Here is a 16,813-nt window from a genome sequence, read left to right on the forward strand (position 1 = left end):
GTCTCTCTCTCTCTCCCTCACCTTCATGTACATCAGAATAGCCATACTAGGTCAGAGCAATGGTCTATCTAGCCTAGAACCCTGTTCCCAACGGTGGTCAATCGAGGTCACATGTACCTGGCAGAAACCCAAATAGTAGCAACATTCCATGCTACCAATACCAGGGCAAGTGGTGGTTTCCCCATGTCTATCTCAATAGCAGGCTATGAACTCTTTCTCCAGGAACTTGTCCAAACCTTTTTTAAACCCAGATACGCTAACCGCTGTTACCACATCCTCCAGCAACGAGCTCCAGAGCTTAACTATTGGTTCAGCGAAAAAAAATCTTTCCTCCTATTTGTTTTAAATTATTTCTGTCTCTGCAGCTTTTTCAAGAGAGGCAAGAACTTTGTGTGACTTCTGTAGCAGTCTGTCACCGGCACTCTCAACCAGGGCTGGTGCAAGAATATTACATGCCCAGAGAGAGAGAGTGTTCCTACAGGTAAAAGTTCGTGTGCGTCTATCTAATCTTTCCTGCTCACAGCCTCCTACAAGAAAGATGCAGCACCCGCATCGACTGCAGTCTCTTGAGACTGCAATAGAGTCCCAAACCGCTTCCCAGTAAAGTCTCTCTTTTCACGCTGAAAAACAGACCATTATAGCTCCTACCCTCTTCCTAGTCTTTCCATTTTTGTAGTGTGCGTGTGTCACAAAAAAACAACCTTGCACTTTCCAGTAAATGCTCTATATCTATGTATAAACCCAATTAACTCCATCCATAAAACAAATTTATAAACCAAGAAAAATATACAGCCTAGACCTAGCAATTCCCGAGAAAGAACTGACTTCCTTTCTGCAGAAAAGTTTAGTCGACACCTTACTCTGCACCCTCTGAGACGGCCAGCACTGACAGCAAGATCCATCAGTATCACCACAAAGCAAATAGGTAGCCATGCCAGAGTGAGGCTTGGAACGCATTAAAGAGAAGGCTAATACACCACCAGAACGAGGCTTAGAATGCACAGAAAGGCGCAGGCGGCCGAAAAACCAAACAAGCTTGAAATGCTCAGAGATTGAATAGTAAATGTTGCCCCAAATCCGTACACACTGCAAAAGAAGTTACCCAAAAATCCGCAGCTGCAAAAAAATTCTTGCAGCCGGTCTTCAAAAGTAGCCCAGTTTGGCGGGAAACCTGTCCAACTGGGAATATTTAAGGTACTTCCGGTTTGTAAGGTGGGGTTAGAGGCTACTTCCGGTTTTTCAGAGTTACTCTCTATCTGCCTCTGTCACTTTTTCTATGGTACGTCTAATCTTGTGTAGTTCCGGAGCAATTGCAGCTACTTCCGTTTGCCTTTGTGTCAGGGAGCGCGGTCTCCGGTTCCGCCTGTTCTGGGTCTGAGGTTTTCATTTGGTGGGTGCAGTAGAGCAGCAAAGGGGTAGCGTTGAGACGAGGAGGGGAAGAAGCATGATACCCTTAGACACGGACGGAAGAAAATGGGAGGAAATTGTTACCGTCCCGGCCTCCCCTTCACGATATTTTGAACCACGGGGTTGGGGGAGGGGAATGATGCCCCAGATACCATGATAGTGGGGGTGGGGGGGAACGATACCTCCAGATCTCAAGACAATGGTTGAGGGTGTGACAGCCCAAGTCGTAAAATACAATTGCAGCAGTTTAAGTTATATACATTTGTCCCATGATGCAGTTTTCCTCTCCTTACACATTCTTTCTCTTCCCACACTGATTATTATTACTTACTCCTGCATTTTGCTTGTCTTTGCTTTCCAGACATCACCGGCCTCCAAAGATGTCGCAGTTCAAACGTCAGAATCGACGGAGATCCAGTCCAGGGCAGGTCATGAGGACCCTGACAGGTCTGTGTTCCCATCACACACGATTTTAGATTTTAGTAATGCTTTGCTGGGTTAAGTTTAGTGTATATATGGTCAGGACTGGTAGACAGTCGCTTAGTGTGGTAAAGAGCATCTGCCATTGGTCCTAAGGCCACACAAAACCAAAGAACCATTAGTGCCTATTTTTATTTTTGGGAGTTGGTTTTCAAATAGCCTACTTATTCATATAAATGAGTTTTGGAAAGTGCTTTCATTATATATGAAACAAAGTTTAATATTAAAAATTAGGATAATTGGTTATAGGAGTTATTTACCAACAGTATGCACTAATACCAGTAATTTTAAATCTTTTTCATCTCATGACACACCATCAGTTTTTTTAAGGATATATATTTTATCATTTAACAAACAAATATTAAGACTGTGTTTAAAGTTCAGTAATTACATTTTTAATCGTGTTATTTTTTTAGTTGAATATTTTTATTGAAGACACAAGTTTATTTATTAGGATTTATTTACCGCCTTTTTGAAGGAATTCACTCAAGGCGGTGTACAGTAAGAATAGATCAAACAGGAGCAAAAGGCAATTACAGCAGTAAAAATATTCAAGTAACAATACAAAATATGGCATAGTATACTACTTTAATTCTAATGTTGTATTACCACGTGGTGTTCAAAATATTCTGCTTCAAACAACTGCAGCTGGTTATAAATCACACTTATTTATTCTTACTTTTATTAAGAGGACCTCAGATCTTCCCAGCTTGGCTGTTCTATTCAGAACTCATTTGCATGATATTTTCTTACATGCACTCAAGCTGTTTTCTGAAAGTATTTATTATCACTGGCCCTGTATTTACTATCAAAATCTTTCAGAGGTCAGGTTTCTTAAGTCACTGAAAAAAACTCCCGATTGGAGAAAAACCAGTGACTCCTGCCCTCTGAAAAACAGCTTCCCCTTGTACCAAGCAGAATATTTTCTGCAACTGATTCTGCCATTCATTTACATTTAAATAGGGTTAAATGCAGTGCTCAATCTTCTCATTATCCAACCCAGCTTTTCTCTGGGCATTTCGTTTGTGGATCTCTATCCACCCCAAACAAAAACAGCTTCAGGGTTGTCCTTGAGCTGCCAGCTACAAGCTGCACATATCACTGCTTATTTCCTCTTTCCCATTGTGATGTTCTCTAATTCCTTGTGTCCCTTCAACAAGGACGTCTCGTTTCGCTGCTCTCACTGCTGCGTCAGGAAGGAAACACTATCTCTGACATCCTCCTTGCACATTTTCAAAATGGCCGCGGTTTTTATAACAAACGCTCAGGCTTGTTCTTATCCAATCAGATTTTCCATTGTATTTAAAGGGCTAATCTTTTCTCTTCTTGTACTTGAAAGAACTACTTCCTAGAAAAACGCCTTCCATTCTACATTTTTGTTTAAACCATATGGTTCTACTGTATTATACTGATAAATTAACTTTTGTTCTTTTTGCCACAGTTTCGTTTTTATATCCCCCTCTCTCTTTCCCTGTTGTATCTGTTCAATCACCATAAATTTCAGTTCATCAAACACAAAAAAGTTGTTTTCTAATGCCAATTTTGTTAATTGGCATAAAAATTCCGACGGAACTTGCCATGGTCTAACCCTCGATTCCAGAGCTTCCTGTACTGCTTCTAAAGCTTCATGTTGAGGAATAGAGGTGTACAATGTGCATACATCCAACGATGCTAATATTGTAGTGTTAGAAAGCTCCACCTTCTTTATTTGGTTCAAAAAATCTGTGGAATCTTTTATGTATGCCGGTATTTCTTCCACCAAAGGAGGCAGAAAGACATCTACATATTGGCAAATACGTTCTGAGATGGAATTACGTGCTGAGACTATAGGTCTTCCTGGAGGTCTTTCAAGATTTTTGTGAATTTTTGGGACTGTATACAAAATAGGGATCCTGGCCTTAAAATGACAGAGAAAATTATTTTCTTTAGATGTCACAAATCCTGCTTTCATTGCTGCTCTTGTCAAACTTTGCAACTGGGCTAGAATATCCAGTGAAGGATCCTCCTCCAAAAGTTGTTACTTGGATTCATCCTGTAACTGGCTATAAATTTCTTCCATATAATATTCTTTAGATAAGATAACTATAGCTCCGCCCTTATCCGCATGGCGGATCACTATGGAAGGTTCTTTTTTTAGCTTTTGTAAAGCTTTCCATTGCTTAATTGACATATTGTACCATGTTTTCTGATGCTCTTGCTCCATTTGTTCAATTTCCATAAGCACCAATTGCCGAAATATTCCAATCGTGGGATTTATGGGACCTGGAGGCGTCCACATGCTCCGAGCTGCACAGTTGGAAAATGAATGCCATAAATCTTCATTCGTGCCAAAATATGTTCTTAACACTCTAATTAATTTTTCAAAATCCACACGAAATTGAAAAGGATGATGTTTCCTGGTGGGAATAAACGATAAACCATTCTGTAGCACTGCTATCTCGTCCTCATTCAAACTGTACTTTGATAAATTTATTATATTGAATCCTCTCTTCGGCGGGTACGGGTATTGGGGCCTCTGTACGTCTGTGGACCCCGTCCTCTTGCTCTTCGCCCCCCTCTTTGCCCACTTCGGGCTCTGTATTCTGTTGCATGTGACCGACCCGGTCTTGATCCTGCACCTTCCTCATCTCCACTGGACGAATCTGTGGATAAAGCAAATCCTACTTTCTTTTGTCGATTTCTTTCTTCTGTGTCTGTCTTAGGTTTCTGCCAGTTATATACGTATCCCTCTGTATAGTCTTTTTGATCCCTTTGTAATTTCTTACATTTCAACAGTTTCATATCTTTCGTATATTTTTCTAATTTTTTGTCAAAATCCTCCTTAGCTGTTTCAAAATCTCTCAGTGTTTGTAAATGAGCCAGTCTTTCTTCCAACTGTGGCTTCTCTTCTACCAATTTAGATTGTACCTTTTGAATCAACAATAGCATCAAGTCCATTGAACATTGATTAAGTATGCTATTCCATTCTTGGACAAAATGTTCATCCTCTGGGAATAATTTAGGGGCTTTTGTCATCCTCAAACCCCTAGGTATAATTTCCAATTTGCAGTAATCTACCAGAGTTGCACTATGTAATTCCAATCTTACACAATCCTTGTAATCTGCTAATAATTGAGTCCAATTGGCATCCGTCAATGTCTCGGCTCCTAGCTGTGACAGAGCGGGGGCTTGCAGTATGGCTGCCCTTTCATCCACTGTAAAGCGCTTGCCGCTATCCCAACTTTTTGCCATGTCTCTATTCCCTTTAATCACCTTGGGTTAAACCACAAAAATACCTAAATAGGGATCACTGGTGAACTATTCTAATTCTAATGTTGTATTACCATATGGTGTTCAAAATATTCTGCTTCAAACAACTGCAGCTGGTTATAAATCACACTTACTGGGGAATTTAGCCTGTCAGTTTTTACCTAATCTTTTTTCCTGTTACGGCCAGCAGTAACAGTTTGCGGTGGTGGCAGCAATTTAGACAGCCTGCTCATGCCATACCAAGCCCTCTCTCTGATGCTTCTTGCTTATGCGGAAGTGGGAAGTTACGTCAGAGTGAAGACTTGGGGTTTGGCTTACAGGTTTCTGAATTGCTGCCACCCACTACAGAAGAAATCTTGTAATGCCAGGCCACTGTCTGGGGTCAGGAGTGATACAAAACTCCTGTGGCACATTGGTTGAAAAATACTGCTCTAATACTGTTAACACGTTATGTACCTAGGGCCCATTTTATGGGATAAGTGCTGTAGTAAATAACATGTGTTAACTGTGTTACACTGTGCTGTTAGTAAATGATCCTGTATGTATTTTTAAGGATCGTTCTGAGAGGAGTTCTGTTGGAGAACATGATCATTGAATGTGATTATCAAAATCTCAAAGGGGACCTAGAGGCCTGAGAGTCAACTGGAGGGGGAGCATAACTGAAGCTTCACCTGGGGCACTTAGGGCACCTTTTGCAAAGGTGCATTAACGGATCTAGCGTGCTCTAAACGCTAAGATGCCCATAGGAATATAAATAGGGATCTTAGTGTTTAGCACGTGCTAATCTGCTAGTGTGCCTTTGTAAAAGGGGCCCTTAGTGTCCAAGCCCTGGCCTAGTGTGTAACGCTTTGTTAGGATGTAGTGAGTACTTGTTACTGTATAAAGTACTTTTTTTTGGATAGATAAGTGATGCTGTGCATGAGGTAATCTGTGATTGACATGTTAGTTTATTTAGAGGTGTATTTTCAAAGCACTTAGATTTACAAAGTTGCATAGTAACCTATGGAACTTTGTAAATCTAGGTGCTTTGAAAATGAGCCCCTTAGTGACCTAAGTTGCTGTACAGAATTCTGTGTAGGCACAGGCATTAGCTGCTCTCCTCAGAGAAAGATGAGAATGTGCCAGGGGGAGAGGGGGGCAGAGAAAGATGAGAATGTTCTGTGGGAGAGGGAGTGCAGGCTTGTGGGAGACAGGTACAATGATAGGTGAGGAAGGGAGGAGTAAGAATTAGAGTTGTGGGGTGTGCCTCGGGGGAGGGGGCAGAGAAAGATGAGAATGTGCCAGGGGGAGAGGGGGCATAGAAAGATGAGAATGTTCTGTGGGAGGGGGGGCAAGCTTGTAGAGTACAGATACAATGATAGGTGAGGAAGGGAGGAGTAAGAATTAGAGGTGTGGGGTGTGCCTCGGGGGAGGGGGCAGAGAAAGATGAGAATGTGCCTCGGGGGAGAGGGGGCAGAGAAAAATGAGAATGTTCTGTGGGAGGGGGGGGGGGCAAGCTTGTAGGGTACAGATACAATGATAGGTGAGGAAGGGAGGAGAAAGAATGAGAGGTGGGTGTATGTGCCTAGAGGGAGAAGACTTTGGGAGGCAGACAGAATTTGGGGGCTTTGTGTCAATTGGAGTCAATTGGCATTAGAGAGAGAGAACTGAGAAGGGGAAAGGTGGGAGGGGATTTCAGGCCTTATGATAGGGGAATTCTATTCTAAAATACTACAAATAAACTATGCAGAATTTTAAGATATTTTTGAAAATTATGCATAAAATTTTGCACAGACTCTTTTTTTTTTTTGGGGGGGGGGGGGGGGGCAGAATTCCACAGGAAAAATAAGTACACAAGTACCCACATATTTTCATAAAGACCAGTATCTTGTTTCCAACAGTGGTCAATCCAGGACACAAGTACCTAGCAATCCCAAAAAGAGTAAAATAGATTTATGCTGCTTAATCTGGGAATACTGTATATACTTGGCTATAAGTCAATCTCATGTATAAGTATAGGGCAGTTTTTGAATTAAAAATGACCAAAATTGCTGTGACCTATGTATAAGTTGAGGCTGGGTCCTACCCACATTGTTACCTCTTTCTCCTTTCCCTCTATCTCCAGGTCCCACACTGCTCCCTCTCTCTCTCTCTCTCTCTCTCTCTCCCTCCTCACCAGAATCAGTATTTCTCAGCACCCACACACACCCCTGTTTTTCTTTTATAAAAAAAAAAAAAAAGCAATCAGCATTTCACCTGCTAAACTTCCGTTCCTTAGCGTCCCTCTGGACCGGACCAGGATTGAACTGATGGGTTGTGCTCGGCTTCCAGCAGGTGGAGCCTGAGAAAAAACATGTGACCCTAGCCTCAGTATTTTCTCAGTCTCCAGCAGGCAGGAGGTGAGCCCATTAGTCTCTCTCTCTCTCTCTCTCTCTCTCTCTCTCTCTCTCTCTCTCTCTCTCTCTCTCTCTCTCTCTCTCTCTCTTTTAGAGGTTAATAATAACAACAATAATGCTACTTCTTCTTCTGTGCCTAGGAAATCTGTGTTAGAGGCTTGGCAGATAGGGATTTCTTTTCTGTTCTTTCTTTTACAGCCTCTGGGGTGTTACACTCAGGTGCCCTGAGTCCCTCCCCGCTTTCCTCCCCATCTCCCATACTTAGCTGGGAAGGGCTACCCTTTGGTTAGAAAGGTGTATTGCTTTTGGGAGAGGCAGCCACTTTTAGTTGTTATTTAAAAAAAAAAAAAAAAAAGAGAGAAGTTATATTGTGAAGCCTTTCCTTTCCCCAGACTGCTTTTGAGCAGGCAGTTTCGTTCTGCTTCATGGCCAGTTCTTTGTTAAAAAAAAAAATGGACAAACTTAATTTTTACGGTCCCCATGGCCTTAACGAGCGATATTTTTTACTTGGAGGTTTGATTCTCAGTTTTCCTCGTGTTTTGGCAGCGCCATGCTGTTAAAAAAAAAAAAAAAGGCACGAAGCGTTGTTTCTGGGGCACAGCCGCACATCCGTGAGGACGGGCAGGCAACGCGTTCCTTCTCAGCGCCGGGGTATGATTACTCGTGGCTCCTGCATGGCGGGGTTAGATGTTTTCTTCGGTTTCTTTCCTGCGGTTCGCGTCAGCTGTTTCTTTTTTGCCGGTCCATCGCGTCTGCCTCACTTCTCTCCTTCGGATTTTTTAGTTTTCGTGCGGAAGGCCGCCATCTTGCCTTCAGCTGCTCCTTTTTCAGCAAGGGAGCTGCTTCTCAGTTAGCTAGACGGCACAGGGACGACGGAGATCGTGTTTCGGGGGCAGGCTAGGGGAACTTAGGAGGGGGGATTTTTCTCTCAGTTTGTTCCTCACTGATATGCATTCATATCTATTCTTGGGACTCCACTTGAGACTGTCTCTTTGTGTCAGGTGTTCAGCGCTGCATTCGTCTGGTAGTGCTATATATATATATATATATATATATATATATACTAATAATAGTAATACCTTCCAGAGAAGTCATTTTCATCTGTCCTACTGGTTGAGATCTATAATGGGGCTTCTTTTTGGCCCAGAATCAGACCACTACGCTTTTAGGCTTCTCTATTATGTATATTTTACATAGACTGATTGCTTACTTGAGCCTTATGCATTTATACTCATTTTCACTTTTTTTTTAATACCATTTCTGTTTGTCTTTGAACCACTCTCTATAGTATTTGGACAGCCTTTTGATGCTTGTTTCTCTTTAATCTACGGTGATTTTCACTGTGAGTCCGTAGTGCGCAGTTATGCCTTCTGTTTTAGCAACTTTCAAAAGGTCATGAGTTCACCATTTGGGTTACATATGTGCATTTTTTCCCATGGGCATGATTTCAGTCAGGTATTGTTTTTTGTGGCTGTATCTGTAAATAAATAAATAAATAAATAAATATATATATTTATATATATATATGTATAGTTATAAGTACGTAAGTAATGCCACACTGGGAAAAGGCCAAGGGTCCATTGAGCCCAGCTTCCTGTCTACGACAGCGGCCAATCCAGGCCAAGGGCACCTGGCAAGCTTCCCAAACGTACAAACATTCTATACATGTTATTCCTGGAACTGTGGGTTTTTTCCCAAGTCCATTTAGTAGCGGTTTATGGACTGGTATATAAAACAAATAATTTATACTAACAAGTGCCCTACATTTGCTTAATTCAGTTTCCCACAAATTGGCGTCAAGCGCAAGAGTTTCAGGTGATCTGCTTGCAGAGGCAGCAGCTACAGGCGTTTTTTCTGTCTCATATGAATTGCGCTCTGGGATATATTTCTTCTGATATATGTGTCTCGGGTATATTGTGTAACTGCAGCGGCTAGCAGTTTATCTGGACCTTCACTCAAGTCTGCAACAAACATTTATATACCTTCTTGTGCATGACATTTTCTTCTATGACGGTTTATTTGACTTTACTCTGTTGTTCACCTCTTTAGCTTCAGGTGATCAGGTACTTTCTCGATGATAGCTTTTATATACTTCGCTATCTGTTGCTCTGTCGGCAATAGTCTTCAATAACTGTAGGAGTTTGTAGTTCAGGATTCCTGTTTCCATTTTCTACAGCTGAGGCGGAATCATTGCAGATTTTTCGAGACGGCTATGCCTCTAGCTTTGCCAACCTTCTTTCAGTCATCTTTCTAGAGTCTCCCTGTCCTCGCCGCACTGCTAGTGCGGTAGGTGATAATCTACAGCGGCTCTTGCACCCTCAAGCTTTTTGCTTTGTAATCATCCTATTTTGTTTGTTTTCAAGGTAGTCTACCCCATTCTCAATGTCACATGTTTTTCGTGTGGAGACATTTGAATATGTCCTACAGGTAGTTCGTGCAGGGCACTGTTTTTAATGTCTTTAGATCTGCTGGCAGCTTATCCACATATTCCTTTCAGGACCGGTTTCCAAATGTTTTGTGCGGTTTGAGATTCTGGGACACCATTTTTCAATTTCAGGCTCTGCCGTTGCATCTCACAACAGTCCCCACTGTCACCAAAGTTTTGGTACTGGTGGCAGTGGCTCTTATGGAAGAGGGAATTCTACTTTCCAGTATCTAGATGGCCGGCTAATCAGGGAAACTTATTATCAAGAGAGTTGGCAGGTCTTAGACCGAGCGGGACAGGTATTTTTTTTCAGTTCTTAGGCTGGCTACTAAAGGTGGTCCAGATTCAAATATTGCTTCTAGGTGGCGTTCTTTATGTTCAACATTATATTCAGGTTACCGTCCATGACAGCTACTTTTGGAGTTCTTTCCTGGGCTATACTTTTCTTGACATTTCTCTGATATTCTCTCATATCCGGATATTCCTCTCGGATGGAATCCCTTCAGCTGAGGTAGTTTCTGTATTCTCAGTAGTGCAGCACTCTGTTCTGGTGGTTGAGATTAAACATCCTCACTGCAGGTATGTCTGTAGAATATACACAGTGGACAGTTTTTATCGTTCCTTTTCAGTTTCCGTGGCTGGGGTGCCCGTTGGTTAGGCAGGCTACCCCGTTTTCAGTGGTCTCCTTTGGCAGCTTGTCAATCCTTCAATTTCTTGGAAATTTGCATAATTTGTTTAGCTCTAGAGGAGTTTCTTTCCCTTCTGGATAGCGAGGTGGTGAGAGTCTGTCGGACAATTCCTTGGCAGTAGCCTATGTCTTTTCTCAAAGAAAAATGTAGAATCTACTCTTCACATGGCAGGAGACGAATCTTTTAGCATGGGTAGGTTTCGCCTTACTGCCACTTTCACCTTTCCATGTGGTCGGAGTAAAAAAAAAAAAATTCATTTTTCTCTCTTATTTCACCCTAGTTCCAGGGGAATGGACTCTCATCTTCTGAGCGTTGTCAGCTGATAGTACCTTAATGGGACGCTTCAGTTCTAGAACCTTTTGCTTTCGCTCTGTCCTCACAGGTTCCTCGCTTGGTCTCACTGAAAAGTCTCGTCAGCGGCAGGGGTAGATGCCCTCTTGCAGCAGTAGTCTTCTCTATCTCTTTCCTCCATTTTTTCTCTTGGCTCGTCTTTTACAAGACATCGAGACACATGGGGATCCGGTAGATCTGGCAGCTCCATATAGGTCCTGCGGTCCGTGATATGCGGATCTTCAGCGTCTTTCTTGGCGTCTTCTCTACATCTTCCTGTTAGCAGGGCCCTGCTGTTCCAAAGTCCTATCTTTCATCCAGACCGGGTTTATTTTTGCCTTATGGTTGGCTCTTCTACGGCCTTGATGAGCTAAGACAGGATTTGATGCTTCAGTAATTGTTACTATGCTGCGGTTGTGTCATCGGACCACGTCTCTCTCTGTTGGATAATGGATGTTCTCTCTCTTTTCTTTACCTGCAGGTTGCAGCTGTTTTTCTTCTGGTCCCTTCTTTTCTGTCTACCAGAGTTTCATGTTTTTTTCATCTTTCTCAATTGTTTGTTTCTTTCTGCTCTGGGGTCTTCTTCGTGAGTACAAGATCACAGGAAATTCAATAATTTCGATATTAACAGAGATCTTACCAATTGAGGGAGCTGTTACACGGTATTTCACAGCTATTGAACATTTTCGGCGCTGGGATTGTCTTTTTGTCCTTCTAGCCGGTCGGCGTAAGGGTTTGGTCGTTTCTACCTTAATATATCGCGATACATTAAGGAAATCAGAACTTCTAAATGTCTTCTCACCGGGGGTACAGTTACAGTAAGGGCTAAAACACATTCCACAACTTGATAATCGGTTGTTCCTTGGCAGAATGATTTTCTTTAGGGCCCTCAGAGTACTTTTGTACTCTAGATGGTCATTGTCGCCAGTAGGCGGTCTTTGCAACTCCAGTATTCGCAGCGGGTTTGATAGGGTCCCTCCCGTAAGATTACTGCTTTGGTACTTCCCATCAGTTCAATCCTGGTCCGGTCCGGAGGGACGCTAAGGAAGGAGAAATTAGATCTTACCTGCTAATTTCCTTTCCTTTAGTCCCTCCGGACCGGACCAGGCCCTCTCCCATGTTTCGTCACTTTCTCAACGGAATATAAAAAAAAAAAATAAACCCAGATGCTAGTATATATAGAGAGGGTTAAGTGGGCCATGCCACGTCTCTGGTCGGAGTTGCTGGTGGGCTCAGTTGCTGGAATATATATGTATGTATATATATATGTGTATATATATATATATAGAACTTTAAGAGGGCCTTACCACTTTTCTGCTGAGAGTTGCTGGTGAGTTCTAATTCAAGTGAGCCATACCACTTCTCTGGTAGGAGTTGCTGGTGAGCTTTACTACAAGAAGGACATACCACTTCTCTGGTGAGAGTTGCTGGGGTGCTCAGTTGCTGGTATATATATGTGAAACTTTAAGTGGGCCATACCACTTCTCTGGTGGGAGTTGCTGGTGAGCTGTAATTCAAGTGAGCCATACCACTTCTCTGGTAGGAGTTGCTGGTGAGCTGTAATACAAGTGAGCCATACCACCTCTCTGGTGAGAGTTGCTGGTGAGCTCTGATTCTTGGCATTGCCGAGTGCTTTGTGGCTGCTAGGATTCCATACGGCACAGAAGGTCTTTCTTTCTTTCTTTCCTGCTTTGTTAGTCAAATACTGAGGCTAGGGTCACATGATCAGGGCTCTTATTGGCTCTCTAGAGTCACAGTTTTTTCTCAGGCTCTACCTGCTGGAAGGCGAGCACAACCCATCAGTTCAAACCTGGTCCGGTCCGGAGGGACTAAAGGAAAACAAATTAGCAGGTAAGATCTAATTTCTCCTTTTGAACCTACTGCTTCAGGCATCAGCCAGTCAAATAGCTTTTAGCTGTAGTTGTCTCCAGGTCACCTGATAATTATGTGCACTTCCCTGCAGGCATGTCCTCCTCTCAGTGTACATGCTGAGAACAAACTTTCAACCAGCCAGAACATTTACAGATTTTAAACAATTGCTACTATTTATTTTTATCACTACCAAGTCTCTCTTGCATACCTCCCTCCATATCTCTTTAATTTGAACACTGTTCAAGCTCACCTTGAATTAAGAGTTCTTTCCCCACTAGGGACATATATATAGCATGGTTGAAATCTCTCAAGCAACTTCAGCACAGCCGAAGTCTGTACACAGTACTTGTATGAAGCTAGCGTTAACAAGAGTGCTGTGGCACTGATGAGAATTGCTACTGCTAGCTTCATATAGGGTCAGAGTGCTATGGCACTGATGAGAATGACTAATAGATATGATAGCCCTTTGAAGTCAAACTTTCTCGATTATATAGAAGTGTATATACTGTAAACAGTAGATTTTACCCAAGTCCACCATTAATAATAGTTTATGAATTTTTCTTTTAGGAACGTGTCCAAATCTTTTTTGAACCCTGCTGTGCTAATTCCTTTTATCATATTCTCTGGCAACAAATTCCAGAATTTAATTTCATGTTTTTATTATATTTCCTTTTCTGTGAGTGAGATCTCATTCTGCTTCTGTTGTAGGGAATTCTTCGACCTCCCTGCTTGGACCTCCTCCAGCCTATATTAACCCACTTTCAGCTGAGCTTCCTCAAAGCATGCTGCACCTACAGGTACCTGCAGTCCTTGCTGGCTAGCATTCTGTTTCTAGATATTAAGTGACTGAGGTAATAGGGGACACACAGACACAGCGAAAGGGACGAAGAAATTTGTATTACAAGGGTTTGTTCTTCTTTGTGTTCGTCTGAGGTAATGGGGCACAGGCATTGGCGGAAAAAAATTGGGCATGGGATTGCATGTAGGCATTGGGAGAGAGACTTGGGTGAGGAGAGAGATGACCACTGATGTTGGGGTGAGACCTATATTTTTCTGTAGTAGATGAGTATTTGTTGCTCAGTGGTAGGAGAGACTCTTGCCTATTTTATGCAGTTATGCCCAAAATAACTATAGTATTAAAGATGTTCATACAGTCAAACAATTGTCACGCAATGCGTTTCCCATTGAAATGAGCACAAGACGCTGAGCTGGTACATCATAGAGCCCAGAGGCTATCTTAAGGTATCAGAAGTTTAATAATTGCAGGGAAGAACCATCCTCAGATTTTTTTTTGTGTCACTGTGAGAGGCACACTTGTGATGTCACTGTGTATTAACCCTGGCTTTCTCTGTAGATGGAGGAGAAACACAGAGTCTTTACTGGGATTGTCACCAAGCTTCAAGATTACTTTGGAGTCGTGGATGATGATGTCTTCTTCCAGCTCAGGTAAGGCTGGAGAGTGTGGTTTGCTTATACTTTGGTCTCCAGCACTGGAATGGTATCAGTTGGGGACCCAGAAGGCCGTAGGCCACCAGTGGCATGAGAGTGCCATGACAAGATGTGAGAGTTTGCTCACAGTCCCAGCACCCTGATCATAGGGAGCCTTTAACCAGCCCTGTCAAAACATTTTGTGGTGCTTCATTTAAATCTCTGCAGTTACTGGGTAGGTCCCTTGCAAAGCCTGTATGTGAGCCCTGTGAATCATACCATGTGCATTAGCTGCAAGTGAATGTGTGTGTATATGTTACTTTGAATTTATTGATAGCTGACATTTCTCTATCCTTATTGCCTCGTGCGTCCTCTCCCTCTTCCTTTTTTTTATCTTTCCTCTTTATCTGTTTCTCACTTCTTGTTGCCTCTCTCCCTGTTTCCATCTCTTTAGTGTTGTGAAGGGTCGCATCCCACAGATTGGAGAGAAGGTGTTGGTTAAGGCTGTCTATAACCCCAGTAATCAATCAGTTCCATGGAATGCTGTGAAAGTCCAGGCACTGTCCAGCCAGGTACAGTACTGGGGTAACACTGATGAAGATATTCGGTTTTGACATTGGAGATAAGCTGAGAGGGTGCAAAGCTAGGGGACACATTGAGTGGGGTTATCCAAGGCTCAGTACCTGCAGAGGTGATTGTTGAGGGACATGTTAGGAGAGGTGTTGGAATATAATACTAGGGGAGACGTTGAGAGGCCATTTGAGACATACAGGACTAAGGGGCATAAGGGACACTTTGGAGAGAGAGGGGTATTAGTAGGAATATAATACTGGGGATAGAATTTAATTTTTTAAGGGAGGATGATACTGTTCTGTATTGCTAAAGAAGGACTCTGTACTGCTGGAGCCTACTGAACCTACTTTGTTGAAAGCAGAAAATGATCTCACCTTTGCAGGCTCATACAATTGCTTTGCACAGCAATAGGCTTGTGATCTTCTCTTTTAAAGATATTTAAGTATGACAGTGCTTAATGTTAGAACTCTTATAAACTCAGGGTTTAATTTTTCAGCCACTTTTGAAGTCTCCGACTCCATCTCTCCTGCATATGGCTCCTCTGGGGCAAAAACAAGGGATTCTGGGAGCCAAACCCCAGCTACTTTTTCAGCCTCATCGAATCCCTCCTCTGTTTCCTCAGAAACGTAAGTACTAACTAGCAGTGTTACAGGAGTAGAAGGCTGGAGACCAAAGTAAGGTTTATAGCTGGTGGTTGATCAAAGGAGCCTTGCTCCTGTAAGCAACTCGTAAATAAACTGAGTTTCTTTGATATGGGCCCTAAAGTCACTGCCTGGGTGGGGAACTAGTTATGTGGCTGGTGATGGAGGGAGATGGTAAATGGAGTTCCCTTCGAGGAAAGGGGCATTATTGGTGTGTGCTGCAGGGGCCGGTCCTTAGTCTAGTCCTGTTCAACATTTTTTATAAGTAATACTCAGAAGGGCTGTCAGGAAAAGTTTGCTTTTTTTTGTAGATTATACCAAAATATGCAACAGGGACGACACAGTGCAAAGTGAGGAAAACATGAAGAGTGATCTAGTAAAGCTTGAGGACTGGTTTAAAGTTTGCCAGCTAAGATTAAATGTTAAACATGCAAGGTTGTAGATTTGTGTTGCAAATACCAAGGGAGCTGGATGGGTTGTGTTTCCCTCCCACAGAGTGAGCTTCAGAATGTTTCCAGGTGAGAATTATTATTATAGATATGGAAATCAGAACGATGAGTGAGGTGATTACATTTGCAGATGACACAAAACTATTCAAGGTTGTTAAAACATGTGCGGTTTGTGAAAAATTGCAGGAAGATTTTAGGAAATTGGAAGACTGGGCATCCAAATGGCAGATGAAATTTAATGTGGACAAATGCAAGGTGATGCACATTGGAGAGAATAATCCGAATTATAGTTACCTGATGCTAGAGTCCACCTTGGGGGTCAGCAACCAAGAAAAAGATCTAGGTGGTGTTGTAGATATTATGCTGAAATCTTCTGCTCAATGTGCGGAGGCGGCCAAAAAACCAAACAGGATGTTAGGAATTATTAGGAAAGGGATGGTATTTTTTTATTTTATTTTTTTGTTACATTTGTACCCCGCACGTTTTCCCACTCATGGCAGGCTCAATGCGGCAGGCAATGGAGGGTTAAGTGACTTGCCCAGAGTCACAAGGAGCTGCCTGTGCCGGGAATCTAACTCAGTTCCTCAGTTCCCCAGGACCAAAGTCCACCACCCTAACCACTAGGCCACTCCGAAAATGCAATAATGCCTCTGTATCGCTCCATGGTGCAATCTCACCTTGTGTATTGTGTTCAGTTTTGGTCACCGTATGTCAAAAAAGATATAGCAGAATTAGAAAAGGTTAAAAGAACAGCGACCAAAATGATAAAGGGGATGGAACTCTTCTTATATGAGGAAAGGCTAAGGAGGTTAGGGCTCTTCATCTTGGAAAAGAGACTGATGAGGAGAGATATGATTGAGGTCTACAAAATCCTGAGTGGTGTAGAATGAGTAGA

General features: G+C 42.5%; 1 protein-coding gene across 1 annotated transcript in view; it reads left to right on the forward strand.

Moving 5' to 3' along the window:
• Positions 1 to 1,302: 1,302 nt before the first annotated feature.
• Positions 1,303 to 16,813, forward strand: part of CCAR2 (cell cycle and apoptosis regulator 2) — a 100,599-nt gene continuing 85,088 nt past the window's right edge. Inside the window, exons 1-6 of the mRNA XM_030202033.1 lie at positions 1,303 to 1,390; positions 1,769 to 1,854; positions 13,536 to 13,624; positions 14,182 to 14,273; positions 14,710 to 14,827; positions 15,325 to 15,454. Of these exons, the coding sequence (XP_030057893.1) occupies positions 1,788 to 1,854; positions 13,536 to 13,624; positions 14,182 to 14,273; positions 14,710 to 14,827; positions 15,325 to 15,454 (496 nt within the window). The 5' untranslated portion in view covers positions 1,303 to 1,390; positions 1,769 to 1,787. The remainder of the gene's footprint in view (positions 1,391 to 1,768; positions 1,855 to 13,535; positions 13,625 to 14,181; positions 14,274 to 14,709; positions 14,828 to 15,324; positions 15,455 to 16,813) is intronic.

The sequence above is a fragment of the Microcaecilia unicolor genome, chromosome 4 (genome assembly GCF_901765095.1).
Source record: "Microcaecilia unicolor chromosome 4, aMicUni1.1, whole genome shotgun sequence".
Classification (NCBI taxonomy): Eukaryota; Metazoa; Chordata; class Amphibia; order Gymnophiona; family Siphonopidae; genus Microcaecilia; species Microcaecilia unicolor.